We start from the raw sequence: 20,450 nt of genomic DNA, 5'->3' as shown, positions 1-20,450 counted from the left end.
GTGTGTGTGTGTGTGTGTGTGTGTTGGTCCTGGAGCATGAACTAAAGGCCTGCGTGCTGCTGACTTGTGCTTTTTCACTCAAGACTGGTGCTTTTCCACCTGAGTCACAGCTCTACTTCTGGATTTTTGTGGTTAATTGAAGATAAAAGTCCTATGGACTCTTCTGCAAGCTTTAAACCTTGATCCTCAGATCTCCACCTCCTAAAGCTGAGAGGTGTCAGCTGCCGGTGCCTGGCATGCTGATATCTTTCAGAAAGATTCTCCTGGATGCTTCAATAAACACAGTCTGGAAAACAGAAAAAAATGAAATATTTGTTTCATGGTTTAAATGATGAAAGATCCAATAAATAAGCCATCACAACACTGCGCACACTAAATATTTCACTCCACTCTCTTCTTGCTGACATGGTTGTTGGTATAATCCTCTTTTTTTTTTTTTCCAATTCTGCTTGTGTTTGCTGAGATTCCTCAAGTTCTTGCTTGGTATTTGCTAATTAATTTGAGATTCCTCAACAGATATTACTTTAACTATGTCTTCTGTTTCTTTATCTGTTTCTTCTGTATTTTACTATTCTGATCAAGAGTATGTCACATCATTGGAAATTGTTCCCTCTTCCATACTTAGATATGGAATTCTTCTTTTTCATCATCATCATCATCATCATCATCATCATCATCATCATCACGTCATCATCTTCTCTCATTGCATTTCAGTTTGGGAAGTTTTGACCAAGATATTTTCAAGTTCATTGATTCTTTCTTTGGCCAGTCTATCCAGGGACCACCTTCATTTTGTTTTTGAACTATTGCTGGTTTGTACCATTTAAAATACTTTCACTTTGTACCTCTACTTACATTGGCCATTTGTTTTGTGATGTGGTCATTTTATTTTCACCATTAGATCTCTGAACATGCTTATTAGAGTTATGTTAATTTTTCATGCATTTTTATTATTATACAAATAATGCATAGAGGGGTTACAGTCAGATAAACAGTTTTTTTGAGCAATGTCGCCCCTTCTGGTTTTTCCTTCCCATCCCCACCCACAAGTGGTAGAGTTCATTTTCAACAGTGTCCAGTGAGTACCACTGCTGCATTTGTTCACCCTTTGTCCCTCCATTTCTTAGACCCTGCCAAAGACAGATAAATTAACAAGACAAAAGGAAAACAAAAACAGCATCCTTTTGTCTTGTTTGTGTATCTGACAGAGTTCTTTAAAATCCCTTCTCTGGTCATTTTAATGTTATATTTGAGTCCCTCTTACAGCCTGACATTTTCTCAGGAAACTGTTTTTTTATGGCTTTTTGGTATGCCTCTTTTGTTGTTGTTGAAAGACATGCTAGATCCAGTAATAGGAACTAAGATAAATTGGCCTTTGTCATGAAATTTGAAGTTGTTCTGGTAAAGGGAGAGACTGTTTATGGTATTTACTGTAATAGCAGATCTCAGGACTTCCTACCTCTCTGACACTCTTGATTTTGCCCTGCACTTGATTCTCAGCTGGCCTGGGAGCTTGTTCCTTCCCCAAGGGAGCTCTCTTAGGACATCCATTGTTATTACACAGGAGCCTTGTTGGTAGGTGGGGTTAGGTGGAGGAGAGGGCAAGCATTCTGTAATCATATCATTAGATCTCAGTCATCCAGTGGTCTGTGTCTCTGAGCTGTGAAGTGCTGAGTGTTTCTTAGTCCCATTGGCCCCCACTGAGGTGAACCAGAAAAGTTAGTGAAGGCTGGAGAGGTCAAACTATCCTTTCCTCAGGTGGGATGCTCTGGACTAGTCTTTTCTCCTATCAGATTAGGATTAGTTCTGAATCAGACGGTGCTTCTCCAGTGTCACTTCCCCTCTGCTTCCCCAGCTCTGTGCCTGGAGTCACTCATGGGTGACAACACATTAAGCACAGGGCACTTCTTCAACTGGACGGTCTCCCCACCCCAGAGGTGTTCATACTTTGTCTACTCCTTACTCAGCCCCCAACAATTTCTGAGAAGTATTATCTTGCACTTAATAATATGACTCATGTTTATGACCAGCAAGTTTTTCTCCAGAAAAATCAAGGAAAGATGACAGGTGCACATGACCAGGGGAAAGACACTCACAGGATGTTTAAAAGAAGCCAGAGATGGGTAGCATTCCAGCATGCCAAAATAGACAAGACAACGATACCGGCTAGACGTGAGAACAATGGCTATGGATGTGTAACACTGACTTGTGTATAGATTAACGAGTATGTTATACATCAGCTCAGATTTCATTCAGAACAATGTTAAAATAATTGTAAGAAAAGACTGCAGAAATTTTGGGTGGCGATATTGAGCAGAAGAGGATAATGCTGACGAGAGAGGTAGAAAGACACTAAAGTAAAGCAGATCTCATGCAAAGAAGTCTAGATTTCCTTCTTAGGGAAACACATTAGAGGAGTCATCAGAGGCTTATGGCTAGATTAAAATATAGGAGTATTAGACTGGGCATATGTGCAAACGTGGCAGAAGATAAGAGATGCTTGCTAATCTTTCTTTTCCTCCATAACTTCTACCAATGACTTCTAAGTCTTGAGTGCACACAACCTAAAGTCTCTGTATTTGTGAATAGCTCTTAGGAAAAAAAAAGCCCACATAAAGCCATCACCCTGGTGTTGGATGATATGTTATAGATGCAACTGTCATGGACCAGGCAAAGAGTTGAGCCTGGTCACTTGTAGTAGAATGAAGTGATGAAAGACAAATCAGTGAAACCAGATTCTTCATTCTGACTTACGTCTCGTTTATTGTAATAATGATGAAATATATAGTTCCCCCATCCCCAAGTCACACTGAAGAGTGTTGTAAATCAACTCTGATGAAAAGAAGGGAAACCTGTGACCAGAGACGCTTGCATTAGATCGGGAATGGTAACAGCCCAGACAAAGTAGTCACTGCTCACAAAGAAGAAGAAATCCACAGAGCTGGCTTTTACTTTTCCCTGGATCTTCTTCATCTTACTGCCCACCCTGTGCACAGCAAGACGGCCGGCAGGTGACGCACACAGGGGTGAGAGGCTGGCAACCACTGGAGAGAGGCTGCAGAGGTCTGAGGCTGCTGGACACTATGGACACCGTTTGAGGACCAAAGGCCACACACCCCAGGGGGCGGCATCCCGCAGTCAAGAGGCTCTGAGGTCGGTAGCTGTTGGGCAAACAGACAAAGGGGCGATAGCCACTGGACACGCAGCCCACAGGCTGACAGCTGTTGAACAGGGGGCGTACTGGGTGACAGCTGCTAGACACATAGCTCAGAGGTCTACAGGATGCAGGAAGACAGGAAGACGAGATGAGGGAAGCCGCTGGAGAAAAGCCAGTTCCCTGGCAGGGTCTGGGCATATAGTAGGTGGTGGAAGGATAGCAGGAAGTTTCAAAGTTGTTGCACTCCTGGCCTGCCGGTTGGCAGCTCTCTTGGCAGTTGTCCCCGAAGCAGGTATGGTCTGGACAGCTTCTGGTTAAGTGGAAGACCTCACCACCGCAGTTCATGTTTGAAGAGCAGATGGCCATGGAGGGGACCAGAGGAAGGTGGCAGGAATTGCGGAGAGATCCTGAGCTGCAGTTGTCAGAGCAGAAGTTGTGGCAAGACATAGCCAGGTTCAGAGAGCAGACTGTTGTTCAAGGGAGGAAGTGAGCGCCTCTGGTGTGGCTCTGATCCTCACTTGGTCCCTTTTATATTCCCAGAGACTGCTGGTTCTGTATACAGACTCTTCTTCCTTGTTGTATGAGGCTGCATGGGAACTCTTTGTTATAGTCTAGGAAGCGGAGCTCCCCTCCTCCTATAAAACTGGAGGCTCCTTGCAGTGCCTTCCATTGATTAGCTATGTCTGTAAGCCAGTAAGACTAATATAAATAGGATCAGTCCTTAAATGATACACCCCGAACACACACTTTGGAAGGCTATGAACTTATTGCAATTATAGCCGACCTGGCACCGACATATTTCAAATTCCTTTCTTGAAATTGTCTTTAAAAGCTGCAGTTCTTTGAAATGGCAGCAAATCATTTTTTCTTTGAAGACATATTTCATTCTCCTTAGAAATTGCCAACAGTCCCTTAGAAGTAGAGTCTTACCAAGCAATGTGTAGATTCCTGTAACAAAAAAAAAAAAAAAAAAAGAATGTGATCTATTCTATTGTGGAAATTTCCAATGAGCTTTGATTTATGTCAGTATCCTAGTATAAACTGACTTCCTTAGTTACTGATTTCAGTAAATAAACAAATGGAGTGAAGGCAAAAGCTTGGGTTTTGTCAGATACTTTTAAATGTAAGTAATGAAGCTGAGTGCAGTTAAATTATTTTCAGACAAAATGATATTTTCCAGATTTAGGACTGGGATATGAGTTATATAATATGATTGAAAAGTAAAATGATTGTTTAAAAAGTAGGATCAAAAGTGCTGATCAAGAATTGGATGTATCTTGCTTCCTATATTAGTTCTGATATAGTCTCAAAAGGGAGTTTGCAACCTGATTTATGTAGATAATAACATCAGAACAAATGAAGAGTTTTCCGCAGTTTGAGTCATTTAACAGCTATTTGGGAATATACATTTCTGGGGAAAAAACTTTAAAATGCATAGTTGTGGTTAGATTTAAACACATCACTGCCATCATATTTTGGCATAACTAGTTCTTTGATGGGAGTTTAAAGTAATTGCTCAGCCTAGCTCCCTTTCCCTTTGGCAAGAAATGCAACTTAAATCATAAAATTTTCTTCTATTTTAATCTTTGGTCACAATTATGAAGTCTCTCCTGTCTAGGCATATAGATCATCTGAAGTAGAAGCTTGCCTTCTCTGTAGGGTGATATACGTCTATTTAACAACAAGGGAGTCGATAAATATAAATGGAATATTGCTAATGGCCTGTGGTAAGACACACTATCCCAGAATTTTAGGCCAGAGGTTACTGTTCTTTGATGATTTATCTGGATTTATCTGCTGGGATTAAGGAGCTCATCACCTGACAGTTTGACTAGATGAGTCTTCTTGTGCAATCCTGGCTGCATCAGCTAAATACCATCAGTAATAGGCACAGCCATCGTCAGCTGAATGCTTATCAAATGTGTGAGTTGATGCCCTTTATGTTTGTTCTTCTCTAATACAAGAGCATAATGCCTGTGTCATTAGTCAGTAATGTAGAATGTACGTACATACAACGTATGCATGTATGCATGTATAAACACAGTCTATGTCTATGTGCACATTAAGTTTTCTGTGAAGAAAGGCATGGGTATAAGGTGAAACCCAGATTCATTCAGGGTCTACTCTGTGGTATATCTTGTGGTATGCTACTCAACAACACAAGTGATTTCATTTTATCCTTACAAGTCTAGGAAGATAATTCTGTTTTTAAGGATTCACATGAGAAAACGTGTGACTTAGACAGTTACCATTGTATCTATGAAGAAAAACAATTAAAATATTGTCTTTCCAAAACTTACCAATGACTTACAGTTTTTCTCCTTTTTCCATTCATTTTTTTTTAATTCTAGATTCTATTCTCACCAACATTTTATTTTTTTATTTTTATTTATTTTTTATTGTGAAAATACTGTACAGAGGGGTTACAATTACATGGGCAAGATAATGAGTACATTTCTTATCAAGCATTGTAGCCTCCTCCTTTGTTTCCCCTTCCCATCCCTTCCCAGCCCCCCTCCGCCCCTCACCAATCCTCCCCCCCCCACACCAAAGTTGTAGAGTTCGTTTTCAACATGACAACTTGTATTTCTCATTGTTGCAACGGGTCCACCTGTTTCCTTATTTAAACGACTTGTTTTTCCCCTTCCCATCCATAAATTATACCGACATCAAATACAGTGAAAGCAGGGGTTATATTTGTATGTCCCTGCCCAACATTTTATTTTTTTAATCTTAGAGATCGTCAATGACGATTTCCCTATAGCCAATATGGCATTATACTTTTTGTCTTAACTCTGTTGTATCTTTACTCTTGCTGTCTCCATATCTCTATCATATTCCCTGAGATGTGGTTAATGGTAACTTTCCAACATTATATCTCACTTGGTCTAGCTATCTTAAATATCTGTCAATTGTCTACAGAATAGAATCGAACTTATGTTTTTCAGTCAAAATTATTGACTAAGTAATGACCTACATTTCTAAGCATGGGTTCTTCGGATTTGATTTTATGGAACTCCAAGCTACTCTATTTGCCATCAACAACAAATGTTTAATTATATTGATGCTTCCCTCTTAACTCTTTGGTATACTCTTTTACCCTGGCCTTTGCTTATCCATATTCTACTCGGTATTCTGATACCCAGCTTAAACATAATTACTGTAAGACAGCCTTCATTTCTGCCAGAAAGAAGTAATTTATCTTCCATTTGGATTATTTATCACTTTAAATATCTCTTAGTATACTATTTAAGACCTTATATTTGATTCAATCTTAACCTCTTTCTGCTTGAACAGTAATTAATTCTGTTGAAGATGAAGTCTTATCTGTGTTTGTATTTCTCAAAGTGCCCATCATAATAATTGTTTTGTACTCATTCAAATGGAAAAGTCTTTGTGGCATTTCTTTCTGCTGATAATTTAATTTTCTATTACTTTATCTCAAACATTTCTCACATTTGAATGAAGGCTTTAATGTAGGTCAATCTATATAGGGTTAGATAGCTGCTAGTGATCATTGATAAGGTTGGGTAGAGTTTATTTTTAACTCAGATTTTCTTGTTTCTAATCTGTTCATTATATGAAGATATCTACATTTAAATCTTAGACCTCAGTTTTACATACTAAAATCTATCACTGTCTTCTGTGCTTTAAGAGCTTTTTTTCAGTGAAAAGTCTAATACTTGGTTTGTCAACAAAATCCTGAGTTTTCCTACCAAACTTATGTTACAGACTTGAAGGAAAGCCAAGCTCACCTTTCAGGTCCCAGACAATATTGGTTCCATTATTTCCTGGCATATCAGCAGCAGTTCTTCTGGCTTCTTCGTGATCTAAATTCTGTAGGCGTAAAAAGAACTCCAGGGAGACATCGGCCACTGGAAATATCACTTAAGGGTGTAGAATTTCTAGTCTTTTTAAGTAGAACATGAGGTCCAGACATCAGTGTTAGGACCTGTCAGTAACTCTCACATCCTGCTAAAATCTAGAGGTGCCCTCACTAAGTTTGGCTCTCACAATCTTTTCCTTGCCAGATGGAATAGCTCTTAGGACCTTCTGTTAAGCCTGTGTTGGCCAACACACTCGCTTCCTCCCAAACATTATTTTATAGCACTTCCTAAGGGCCAGGGAAGCAGTCTTTCTTGGTTAAAAGGTTGTCATCTCAGCGATTCAGCTCTTCAGCCTGGTCATACCTTGGCGGACAACACGATAATATTTTTCTCATTTAAGTGATATTTTTTCTTCCCTGCAAGTTTTCTCATGTTGAAAACTTTCCTATTTCTTTTCTGGATCACGTCTTTAAAACATGGTCTTGTTTTTATATTTAAGGACATTCATTTGTGAAGGAATACTCGGAAATATTTGAGTGTTGATGACCAGAGTTTTTACATGTCACCTTTTTCATGATGGAAGTGGAAAAGGGAATATTTAACTCTCTCTTTCAGTATTTTACAAAAAAAAAACAAACCCACATCTTTTCTCCAGAGGTTCTTGGAAACCATTCTCCTATAGAGAATAAAATGTATTTAGATAAGATTGCATAACAAATGATCCTTTAACATTAGAAAAAATAAAATCCTAAATTGATACTATTTTGAATTAAATACAGACATCACTAAGGCTTTGGGGTTTGCTCATGCACAGCACTGAATAAATGAAACCTAATGGCAGCATCGAAGTAGAGACGGAAGACTGTTGGGAAAACCATCATTGGGAAGTTGTTGCACTGTGTGTGTTTTTAGAGCACATTCACTGATTCATTTTGCTCTGGATTTTCTTGTCAATCATGTTCACACAGCAGAAAGCCTTGGAAAATAAAATTAGCAGTCTCTCTCTGGTCCCAATGTCCATTACTGTATCCATGATCCAGGTTTCCTAAGCTCAGATATCTGTCACAGAAAACAACCCACTAACTGTGCAGTGTCATCTGACCCAGTAATGATCAGAATTTGGGGAACTGATACAAATTCTGACACTCTAGCTTCAGCTATTATCATGAATAATAACTGTCTTTGTCTCTGACCTGGGTGTCTCATGTCCGCTGCTAGCATTCCAGAAACTGTGACAAGTTAAATTGTTAGCACACAAATAGGTGAAAATATCTGACTTTTTGGCATTCCCAATGACCTTTTCCACAAACTGCTGTTTTCTAGTTGAAATTATGGCACTGCACTGCCATCACTTTAATAACTCTGTTGTTTTGACAAGTGTGTAATACAATGTAGAGCTTTTGGGGAGCAATACAGTAGTCATTGTAATATTGAAATGATGATGGATCATTTATGTAGCAAGAAAAGATTAATTAAAGTTATTATCAGATAAAAAATCTGTTGTTCTATTGAAAACACTTTGGAAAGCCTTAGAAGGCATTAAACCTGAATGAAAAGGAACAGATGTGAACCAAAGTTTAGTTAAGAAAGAGTCTCAAAAGCTGAGTTGTAAAGAAACAGATGAGTTGGTCAGATTTTTTTTCTTTTAAAGACATATAGCCAGTTTCATGATATTTTTTGAACCCATCCTCCCAATATGCCAGGTAGAAATAATTGGAGATTTTATTTAGGATAACTATGAAGGATTGCTTAAAAGATCTTAAAGTATGTGACTTGGAAGTCAAAGCAAACGCTGGTGACTTTGGAGCTCTATTGTGGACAAGTAAAGGCAGTCCACTAGGGGTCAGGAGCTGCTAACTCCCAACCATGGCGAGACACAAGATGCAACACAAAGGTGACCTCTCTGAGCTTTGCAGATCCCAGGAGAGGCAGCCCGGCATTTTGAGTGGACATTGGTAGTTGGAACAATCAAAAGAGAAACCATCCGGAGCAAAACCCACAAGGGCTGGGTGGACCACATTGCTGATTGGCTAGTGGCTGGGGTCCCTGGGATTTCTTGGCTATCACTCAGGAGCTGTGTTCTCTACCATGGCTGCTACTGCTTCACAGAGGGCACCTCTGAGGCTCACTTGGAGGAAAGAATTATTAGAGACGAAGGGTGAAGCATATAAATAGCCCCCGGGGAAATGACAGCTGTAGTGTTCAGCTGAGCAATTACCAAAAGACAAGAGGACCTTAGTTTAGATTGTAGATAAACTACCCTCACATACTGAGTGCAGTTTCTCCCTCTCTCTCTCCAGTAGCTTTCAGAAAGTTTTAGCAATGACTATTGGCATCAGTTCAAGTTTTATGCTGATTATTTCAAAAATGATGGTGAGTGAAACACCGTTATTTAAACGTCAGGGAACATGGCTATTTATCATCAGAGAAAAATACCTATTCTATCTCTCAGACTAGGGACCCTTACTTGCTATCCAATGAACTTTGCATTTAGAGAAACAAATTAACCTTAATTAAATGAGATTTCAGCTGGATGCTGTTGGTTCATTCTTGTAATCTTCACTGCTTTGGAGGTAGAGATTGGGAGTATCATGGAATAAGGACATCATGAGATAAAACAGTATTCTAGATTCCATCTCACAATTGGTGGGAACTGTGGCGCTCGCTCGCCTACCAAGCTACTACATTGGAGGATCGCAGTCCATGTCAGTCTAGGCAAAAAAGGAAGACTCTATTTCAAAATTAACCAGAGCAAAAAGGACTGACGATTAGCTCAAATAATAAACACTTGCATGGCAAAAATAAAGCCCTAAGATCAAATCCCAGAACCACCAAATAACACATTTAAAATTCTGTGGATGCATAAATGTTTATTACAACTAGCATATCAGTTTAAGATAGGGCCACATTTACGATCTAATAAAGGACTTTATGTGTTATATTCAGCTTTTAGTGTACACACGGGGGTCATTAAAGATTATTGTGCTTAGTGTCCTTAAAGATTTTTTTAAATGACTTTTGATGAAGGACATTTTGAGGTAGTCAATAGTCAATGAGACACGGGAATAAGTCAGAAGGCTTGACTCCATCCCTGATCCTGCTGACTGGAAGCTGAGTATACTCGCATAAGTAATATCAGCAGGTGTACTGCTTAACTACAAAATAAGTGATGCTCACTAAAGATCTCTCACATATTTTGACATAATTATGATTCTATGAAATTGTAATTGGGATTAAAAAAATGAGACCACAGGAAAAAAAAGAGTCATGCAAAGATAATCAATTGGTCTTTTCCGTGGGTGAATAGGCCAGTGGCATTTTGCTGTGTACCTTGTGGAAACCATGGGAGCCACTTAATTTTGATTTGATGTCTCATAGAGCAAAGCACAGCTTGGGCTGAAATTTGTCCTCTGAGGATAACTCAGTAGCTCAGAGTGCACAATATTGGGTTTTTCTGATTGCCTAGCATTCCAATTGCATCCTCAAGGCCCCAGAGCACTAGCCTCATATTAGGAGTTTCTCTAGAACTCGTCTCAAGATCAATGCTTTGATCTCTACAGTCATTCATGGCAGGAAATTAAACCAGCCTCCAAGGGACCAACCAGCATCCACCACAGCCCTAGGGACATGAGATGGAGAGCAGGCCCAGTTTAAGTAAGCTGCTGAGCTACTAGAGATGTGAAAAATGAAAACTACCCTGGCTCCTATATCTGTTTTCTCAGAAAGGCATCTTTCTTTCAATAGTATTGAATACTCTAGCTTTAATCTATTGGTAAGTATAGCTACAATTATGACACACCTTCCTGTGTTCTACTGTAAATCTGATCATTGCATAGAGTAGATTATAATGTGTGAAATATCGCTTGGACTAAAAGTTAATTGCATTTATTTCATGCTTTCCTTTAGGCTAATTTAAAAATGACGTCTATGAAAGATATTTGGCTTGTGTAAATTTCTTTTTTTAATTTTTTTAAGATTTTGTCAAGGTGATGTACAGAGGGGTTACAGACACATAAGTAAGGTAGTGATTACGTTTCTTGTCCTTGGTTTTCCTCCCTATTTCTTTCTCCCCCAACCCCTGTGCAAAGTTTTTATATAGATCATTTCCAACATACTGTCTTGTGATTATAACTGTTGCATAGGTTCCCCCTTTGTACTTTGTCTTACCATTTTGTTGTTCCCCTTCCCTTCCCTAGTTCAGATAAACATAAACATATATATGATACCCAGGATACCAAAATGCAACAGGGGATAAACCCATGGGACCTGAAGGAAAAAGATATCATGTAGTACATTGAGAACAACAACAACAAATTAAAATCTCTTGAGTCCATATACTGGGGTTCATTTCACTTAGCATCATCTTATATGGTCATAATGTACATAGCTATTGAGCTATTCTGCTATTCTATTATGATTATCCTACATGTATACTAATTACTACAAATAAGGGAGACCATGGGACCTATGTTTCATTGGGGATGGCTCACTTCACTTAATATGATTTTTTCCAAGTCCTTCCATTTCCTTACAAATGGGGTGGTATCATTCTTTCTGTTGGAGACACAGAATTCCACCACACACACACACACACACACACATATATATACATATATATATAAATATATGTGTGTGTGTGTGTATATATATATATATATATATATCACGTTCTTGATCCATTCATGTACTGAGGGACATCTGGGTTGCTTCCGTATCTTAGCTATGGTGAATAATGCTGCGATGAACATAGTTGCACTGGTAGCTCTCGTATACCCTTGTTTGTGATCATTTAGGTAGGTCAAAAAGCAAATCTGTCCAAATTCAGAAACATTGAAATTATTCCCTTCATTCTCTCAATGGAATACAATTAGAGCTCAGCACCAAAATCCACCAAAGAAAACTCTGTAACACATGGAGACTTAACAACATATTGTTGAACCACAAATGGGTCAAGATATCTAACAAAAATGAACATAGAAATTACCAGTACCTCTGGCACACAGCAAGGCAGTACTCAGAGGAAAATTTATAGTGCTGAGTTCCTACATCAACAAATTGGAGATATCTCAAACCAGCAATTTAAGGATGCACCTGAAGCTCCTTTGAAAAAGAGCAACAAGCCAAATCCCAATCCAGTAGACAGAAACAAATAATTAAAATTAAATCAGAATTAAATGAACTAGAGTCCCAAAAACACATAGAAAGAATCAACAAAACAGAGTTCGCTCTTTGAAAAAATTAACAAAATTGACAGCTCCTTAGCAAATCTTACCAAAAATAGAAGAGAACATACCCCCCCCAAAAAAACAAAATCAAAGGTGAGAATGTAAATTTCAATTTGGAGTGTTTCCTAATATACAGTGGGTTAACATTTCATTCATGGCAAGGGAGAAATAAGAAACATTCAATTCTCCCATTCATTTCTTACAAGGTACATAGAGGAAAGGGACTTTTTTTCAACTGGGTAGAGTGCATTTAAGCAAAAAGCATGCACCTGCCTGCAAAATAATAGCAAGAAGGCAGTACAGTATGGAAGGGGAGCTCATCCCAGCTGTGGCTTTATCTGTCTCCTCTTCTCATTGTCTTTGTCAATTAGTAACCACTGATCTCTGGCAGGAGCATATTTGAAGCAATACCATAGCTAGTAATGGAAAGTAGACCTTAGCTCTATTCTTTGTTTTTCTTTCTTTCTTTTATTGTGAAAATACTGTACAGAGGGGTTACAATTACATGGGCAAGATAATGAGTACGTTTCTTATTAAGCATTGTAGCCTCCTCCTTTGTTTCCCCTTCCCATCCCTTCCCATCCCCCCACCAAAGTTGTAAAGTTCGTTTTTCCACATAATGACTTGTACATCTCATTGTTGCAATGGATCCACCTGTATCCCTATTTAAACGATTGTTTTTTCCCTTCCCCTCCACAAATTATACCAACCTCAAATACAGTGAAAGCAGGGGTTATACCATGGGGGAGGGACATACAAAGCAATAAAGAAATAATCTTATAAATGTGTTAGAAACAATCACCTAAAAGAAAAGAAAACATTTGAATACATATCTTAGGGTTCATTTCCCTACATCACCTTATCTGACCTTACTAGTTATTGCAAATAAGGGAAACCATGGGACCTAAGTTTCTTTGGGCCTGGTTACTTCACTTATTATAATTTTTTCCAAGTCTTTCCATTTCCGGACAAATGGGGCAATGTCATTCTTTCTGATGGAGGCATTCTTAGCTCTATTCTTTACCTGTATTTACTCTTGGGATCTTTTAGTTTTGGCAAGTCAAGGCAATTGCATTGGTTTTGCCTTAGGCTCCCAGGAACAATGCTCTCTATTTCATTAATAAGCTTGTGTCCATGAAGATAGAGGAAGTTATATGTGAAAAATCAGTCAAATTATTTACAACTAAGCAACCACAAAAAAGGTTTTGCTTTCAAGTTAGGTTTAAACTTGTACCTATATTCCTATAATGTTTGTTATTCTTTATGAAGGTCATAACTCTGATAACTGAGAATTGTGACTTAGGAATTATAAGGAAGTATAATTTTCATGTTTTTTGTAGACTGTTTCTTTCCTACTTTTTCAATCATCATTTTGAGTTCAAATGGAAGAACCTGGACTAATACTCTGGCTGAAAGAATTAAGCTGAATGATTAAGTGGGGAAAGAAAAATAAGAAATAGGCTAAGGAAGAGCTAATCTGTCTTGGAGAAAAATGTCAATGATTCTCATATAATGTTAAAGTCCAGTACTCATCACCTAAGTGTCTGTGTTGAGCTGAAAATAAATTTTAAGGAATTTTATTAAAATTAGAAAAGATCATAAGAACTAGATGGTAATTCATACAGAAAATTCCACACGTCAGGATGCTAAAGGAGATGATCATGAGTTTAAGATGAATCTGATCTATGTAGCAAGTTGTAGGCCAGTCTAGAATACAGAGGAAAAATTCTCTACCAAAAAAGAAGAAAGAATGCATGAATGAATGAGGTAGACACTAAGCACTATAGACATTGAACTATTACCATTAAGAAAATAAATTTTGTATTGTAGAACATTCCTACTACTTATCACCTGAATACCTCACCTAGACTTGCTCAAGTTCATATGATTTAGAGTTAATATTTGTCTTCACTAATATGCACAACAAGAATGCTATTTTACAAACCTCTCACAAATTTATCTCCATTTCTATTAATATAGTTCCATTTCTATTTCTCAACTTATCTGAACCTTCATCCTCACTGGAAAAACTATGGGATTATGAAAGTAACACTGTTTAAAATGATAAGACATGGTCAAATGTTTGGAAAGTAATAAATGCTCAATTACTAACTTGTCTGCTATGACTCATCACACAGTATTCTTTTTTTTTTTTTTAATTTTATTTTATTTTATTTGAGAACATACTGTACAGAGGGGTTACAATTACATGGTCAGGATAATGCATACATTTCTTACCAAGCATTGCAGCCTCCTCCTTTGTTTACCCTTCACCTCCCTTCCCAGCCTCCCCCCTCCCCCCCACCCAATCATATCCCCCCTCCCCCCCCCTCCGACATTGTAAAGCTGGTTTTGACATGACATTTTGTACTTCTCATTGTTGCAACAGGTCCACCTGAATCCTTAAATGACTTGTTTGTCCCCATCTCCTCCACATGTTATACTGACATCAAATATAGTGAAAGCAGGGGTTACACTGTGGGGGAGGGACATACAAAGCAACCAAGAAATAATCTTATAAATGCGTGAAAGAAACAAAAACATTAAAATACATATTTGAGGGTTCGTTTTCCTAACATCACCTTCTCTGACTTTTTCCGCTTGACTCATACCTATACTAGATATTGCAAATAAGGGAAACCATGGGACCTATGTTTCTTTAGGCCTGGCTTACTTACTTAATATAATTTTTTCCAAGCCTTTCCATTTCCTAACAAATGGGGCAATGTCATTCTTTCTGATGGAGGCATAGAATTCCATTGATCACACAGTATTCTTCAGGCAAGTAAATTCTGAGTTCGAATTTGATATACTCAATCATAAAATAGACTGAGTTTGAATCCCTAGACTCCAATCAAATGAAGTAGCAAATGACACCTGGATGTATTGCACACTTGCCCCGTGTTGAACACTCCACTAAACTGACATTATAGAATTTAGTTGTCACAGCCATGTAGTGTACCAGGTATCAATTTCTCCATTTTACAGTGAAAGCACTGAGTCTCTGAAATGCCAATTTGGCCCGGGGTGTGTAGGTAGTAATTGATAGGATTCAGAATTAAGCAAAGTCTCCTCACAATCTGACTCCCATGCTCGCTCTTCTACTATCACTAAATTTTCCACTCGAATCTCCTGCCGCATCAAATATCAAAAGTCTTTTCTACTCCAGGCCATAAAATACATCTCTATGAAGAATTCAAATGTAACTCTCCTTAGAGTGTGGTGATAGTCACCCTGAAAAGAATGATGGGCAAAGATTTCAAAAAGCAAACTTGTTTTTGTCATCTTTCCCTTCCAGCACTTCCCGGCCATGCAACATGACACCACACATTGCCACTTTCCATGAAATAAGTGCTGTCTGATAAATTATACCCAGTAAAGGAACACAAAGGAAGCAGGTACGTGCTAAACACAGAAGTCTAAAAGAATTAAGCTGTTCCTAAATAATCCAATTCAAATCTCATTAGCAGCCATCTTCATTGCAAGTAAACTGTGTCTATGTTGGCATGATTATCTGGATTGGAATTCTCAGAAGCTGCCATGAGTTTATGTTTCTCTTTGTTTATATCGATGTTGGTTTTCTCCTCAGCTGCTGTAATTCTACCCTTCTACCTAGCACAAGCATATGTGGTTTATAGAAGTCATATATAAAGCTTCTTTTTTAGTTTTTAATTTTATTGTCAAGGTGATGGACAGAGAGGTTACAGTTATATAAGTAAGGTAGTGAGTACATTTCTTGTCCAACTTCTTACCCCCTCCCTCATTTTTTCCCATTTTTCCTCCTCCCACCCACCCCCCAGTTGTACAGATCATTTCCAACATGTTGTCTTATATTGCTGTTTACATTCTTTCTTTTTTGTGTGTGTGTGGAGGGGGGGGGGGGGGCTGAACGCTGTGCCTGGGCACTGTACCTCAGCTCTTCAGCTATACCACTTGAGCCACAGCCACACTTCCAGCTTTTTCTGCTTATGTGGTGCTAAGGAATAGAACTCAGGGCCTCATGCATGCAAGGCAAGCACTCTACCAATGAGCCACCTTCCCAGCCTGTTTGCATTCTTTATAGAAAACAATTTATTACTCAAGGCTATCCAGAGAAATAGAATTGATTTTTTCACATAGACAAAATTTCCCATAATTACATGGCTACAGATTATGTTTAAGAAGTCTCACAATCTGCGATGAGTCGATGTAGGTTTCTGGGAATCTTAGGAGCACTGGTGATAGGGTTGCAGGGTAAGTATGAAGCCTGGGTGCCAGAGGAGCTGATGGTCTCATTTCCAGAGCAAGAACAGGACACACTCTGGGTTCCAGTTCAAGTGGGAAGGCTAGAGGTGAGAGAGTACCACATTTCTCCCTTGCCCACCATTTGATTTATTCAGGTCCGTGACAGATTTTATGATGTCCAACTATATTGTAAAATGCCAGTCTCATCCAGAAAACCCTCATAGATGCACCCAGAAATGGCCTGCATCCGGGTGCTTCTGGACACAAAGCATGGCATTCCCAACACCACACCCACAAAACTGAATGCTGAATTATCAGTCCTGTTAGCTTTGTCATAGCTTCAGAGCTACTTGCTTGCCTAATTCAACAAGGTAGGGCCTGACTGTTTTTCAGTCATTCCCTGAGTATAACACACTGTAGGTAACATCCACAATATGGGGTGAGTAGCTTTCCTAATCTGCCAGAGATAATGGGGTTTCTTTATAAACTCTATTGCATACCCTTTAATACCCCCTGCATACTGATTTTCTGGGCTGGATTTAACTAGATATTCAATTTAGTGAATACAAAATGTAAGAAATGTTGTGTGTACATTCAATTTATTAACATCTTAAGATTCTCATTGTCTTACCTTTACTAATTCAAGCTTGAGGTATAGAGGTGTAGAGTGGTAAAAAAATAAAAACAAAACCAACTTGTATTATAGGCCAGGGGTGGTTGTGCATACTTGTAATCCCAGCCATAGGAGAGGAGATAGGAGGATCTTGATCTGGGGCAAAAATGGGCCTGGGCCAAAGATAAAAAATGCTATTGATGAAAATAAACTTTAAAAAATGAGCTCTGAGTGTGGCTCAGAGTCACACAGGCCCCACCCAGAATATTGATTCAGTGCCAGGAAATCTCTCTGCAAAGCCATGTTCCTATACCCAACCATGTTTTTCCAATATCCAAACTACCTAAGTTGATATATTTAGGAACTTTCACATTGATTATGCCCCATCTTTGGGTAATTATCTTCTCTATAAAATGTGTCCATGGAACCATGTTGTTGTTTAAATTTTATTTAATTTCATTGTAAAGGGGATGTACAGAGGGGTTACAGTTTCATAAATAAAGCAAGGAATACATTTCTTGTCCAATGTTGTTGCCCCCGCCCCCATGTTGTTTTTAATCTTTACTATTAATACTATCTTTGCTCAAATTTAAAAATCTTTGAAACTCACTTCTGAAACTGAAACTCACTTCTGTGGTTAAATAAAAAACATAAGACTTGACAAATTAAGCTTATAAGTCCAAATGAAATAAGTTTATTTAAAGAACATATTTTTCCCATCCAAAAAATCACTTAAGAAATACTCAAGAAAGAAAGGAACAGCAGTGAAAGTTCTAATGCTGGCTGTGGAAAGCCCCCTGGTTAGCACTCTGAAGTCTGTCTTTCTAAAGTCTGTGGAGGTGAAGTTGAAAATTCAATTGCACTTTTTCAAGCCAAAGATTTCACCGCATAGTCATCTGCGTGTGTTTGGACTGGAATAGTGAATGGCTATGCACAGGGGGAGACTTCTTGTTTCTGCTCTTGACAACCATACAGCAATCTGTTAAGACTTGGCCCTAACTTACAGAACTGCACATAGCTTTCTAGGTCTGTCTCAACCCTTATAATACATGGAAACTGGGTATTGATATCATATTAGTTAAGCAGTGCAATCTAAATACTTCCATAGGTAATAACCACTAGTTGTGTCAAGGATCCATGTCATTATTCTCTAACTTGCTCTATAATGACCAGTGTACAAGAAAGCTAAAATAGTTATGTGTTTTGTTTGTTGTTGTTGTTTAAAATAAAATCCTAGCTTGCTAAGAGGAATAGTCCCAAGCCCCCTAAAAAGAAACTTATCTTCGGAGTAAGCAACAGTATTTATGTGCACACCCTCATGAACACACATTATTTTATATTTAGAAAAGTTGCTCAGCACCCCAATGATCAGTCTGACTTGGAAATATCCCCTAAGAAGCCTTTCACTTACTAGATACTTGCAAACCACCTGTAACACAGCAAGTTGGTTCATAGGTGCTAGAAGATTCCAGGAGTTGTGCCTCAGGGACAACATGGACCAAAGGGATACAGGAACTGGCTTCAGGGATCTGAAGTTGGATTTTCCCGGACTCACATTCCAGAGTTTGGCAACCCTTACACACAGGAGTCTTTGCTGGACAGCACTTGGCTGCGTAGGTTGCGGGTTGGCAGGTCTTGGCTACAAAGCCCATTTGTTGCTGGTTTCCTGATTGGCAGGGCTGAGCAGCACAGTCCACCCCTGCTGGAAAACTTCCTGATGGACAGGTTGTCCTCTCACTGGCCTTGGAATTGGAGCACGTTGTTTGGCCAACTCTGGAGAAGCAGGAACTTGGCACACAAGAATCTTCTGTGTTCTGGTCCTGTTCGTAATGGGTTAGTTGGTAACTGGTGGTCTGACTGCGGGTTTCTTGAAGGTTATCCAAGAGCCAGGTTCTACTATGGCAGCTGCTAGGCAAAAACAATCCATCTTCAAAACATACTGGATGATAGCCATGCACAATAGCCGACAGGGAAGGGGCCTTACCGAAGCCTCTGAGCGAGTGGCAGTAGAGATGAGACATAGTTGCTAAAACTCTTAATTGGAGGTGGTCCAAAAGGATTTGCCATGCCAGGTTCGAAGATTAAATTCTTTGCTGGGAGATTATATAGTACTCAGCAAGCTGGGTGTTGGCTTTCCCTCGGGACTCCTTTGTAGCTCATTGCTTAAACTAATTTGAAGGGTACCATTTCATTAGCACTTTGTCTCGTTATATGGGGAGATGATGGCTTACTAACAAAGATGCGAGTCCATGGCGCATCTTCAAAATGGCTTTCAAGTGAGCCCGAGAGAGATGACTCATATGGGTGAGGCTGGTCAACTGTGAGTCGTTGCATGACTCTTCACGCTGATAGGTGGAGAAGGACGGTACGTGGAAGCGGCTGAGTATTCAGCCCTGGAGTTCTGAGAAAACCAAATTGGCAGAAGATAAGTAATAAGATACTCAAGACACTTTCAGTGAGAAGTGGGTACACCCTCAGATCGTGGCCTTCTAGTTAATTAGGAGAGGAAGGGGTTTCTGCAGTGCTGTTCCTCCTTGCTGATCACTCAAAGTACTGACCAGGCTCAGTGCCCTCTCACCCTTTCTCTCTGTCTGGCATTTTATTCTCCTACACTCTTTGCAGGATTCTACGTGAAGCCTCTTCTCATTTTCTCATTTAGAAGTTATTGCTGCTGCTTCTGACTTACCCATCCATTTTTTTAAGGGAAAATGGGAGACTTTTTACTATTTCTCTCCACTTTCACATGTTTAAAACAAGATTTAGCCATAATGGTACATTCCTTCTGAAATAAGGAAAATGATGAAAGTTATAAAGGTTATGCTAATGAATATGCAGTCTATCACATTATATTCTATGTGAAGATATTATAAAATAGTCTTTTCATTATAATTTTGTTTTTTTAAATCAACTTTAAGTAGTTGTACAAAGGGGTTATAATTTCAAACTGACAAGATATTTGCACACATTTATGGAGTAAATTATCAATAATCATGTTATCACAGTGTAATAAATTGACACATGTATAGAAAGTGTAATGATGACATCAGAGTAGTTAGTATTTCTATCTCCTCCAATATTTGCTGTTTCTACATCATGGAAAACTTGGCTGTCTCTTCTAATTATTTTGAAATATATTTATAAATGTATCATAAGGTGTATCATAAATTATTGTAGACTATACTTACTGAAATGTACTACAAAACGTCAGAACTTATTCTATCCATTTGGGTTTCTGTTATCTGACTTCTGTCCACCCTACATCTTCCATACCTTTCCTTGTTTCTAGAGATTACTATTCCAAAGAATTTTAACCACTTGTTATGATAGCACTTTATACAAAATGGAGTATTACTTGTGTTTTTGTTTCTCAAAATTGATATTTCTCCCATATAAAAACCTGTATT

The 20,450-nt window shown here is 38.6% G+C and overlaps 2 protein-coding genes across 2 annotated transcripts; both read right to left on the bottom strand.

The window, feature by feature from the left end:
• Nucleotides 1–2,974: 2,974 nt before the first annotated feature.
• LOC122105471 (keratin-associated protein 26-1) lies at nt 2,975–3,604 on the bottom strand. Its single transcript, XM_042676716.1, has one exon. The coding sequence runs from the start codon at nt 3,602–3,604 to the stop codon at nt 2,975–2,977; it is 630 nt and encodes a 209-aa protein (XP_042532650.1).
• A 14,845-nt stretch (nt 3,605–18,449) lies between these two features.
• On the bottom strand, nt 18,450–19,067 carry LOC122105462 (keratin-associated protein 27-1). The gene has a single exon (XM_042676701.1). It carries the CDS (start codon nt 19,065–19,067, stop codon nt 18,450–18,452), a length of 618 nt encoding a protein of 205 aa, XP_042532635.1.
• Nucleotides 19,068–20,450: the final 1,383 nt, after the last annotated feature.

Source organism: Dipodomys spectabilis, unplaced genomic scaffold (genome assembly GCF_019054845.1).
Source record: "Dipodomys spectabilis isolate Male_0828 unplaced genomic scaffold, ASM1905484v1 ptg000032l, whole genome shotgun sequence".
In the NCBI taxonomy this organism is placed as follows: domain Eukaryota; kingdom Metazoa; phylum Chordata; class Mammalia; order Rodentia; family Heteromyidae; genus Dipodomys; species Dipodomys spectabilis.
This window is presented reverse-complemented; position numbering and strand designations above follow the sequence as displayed.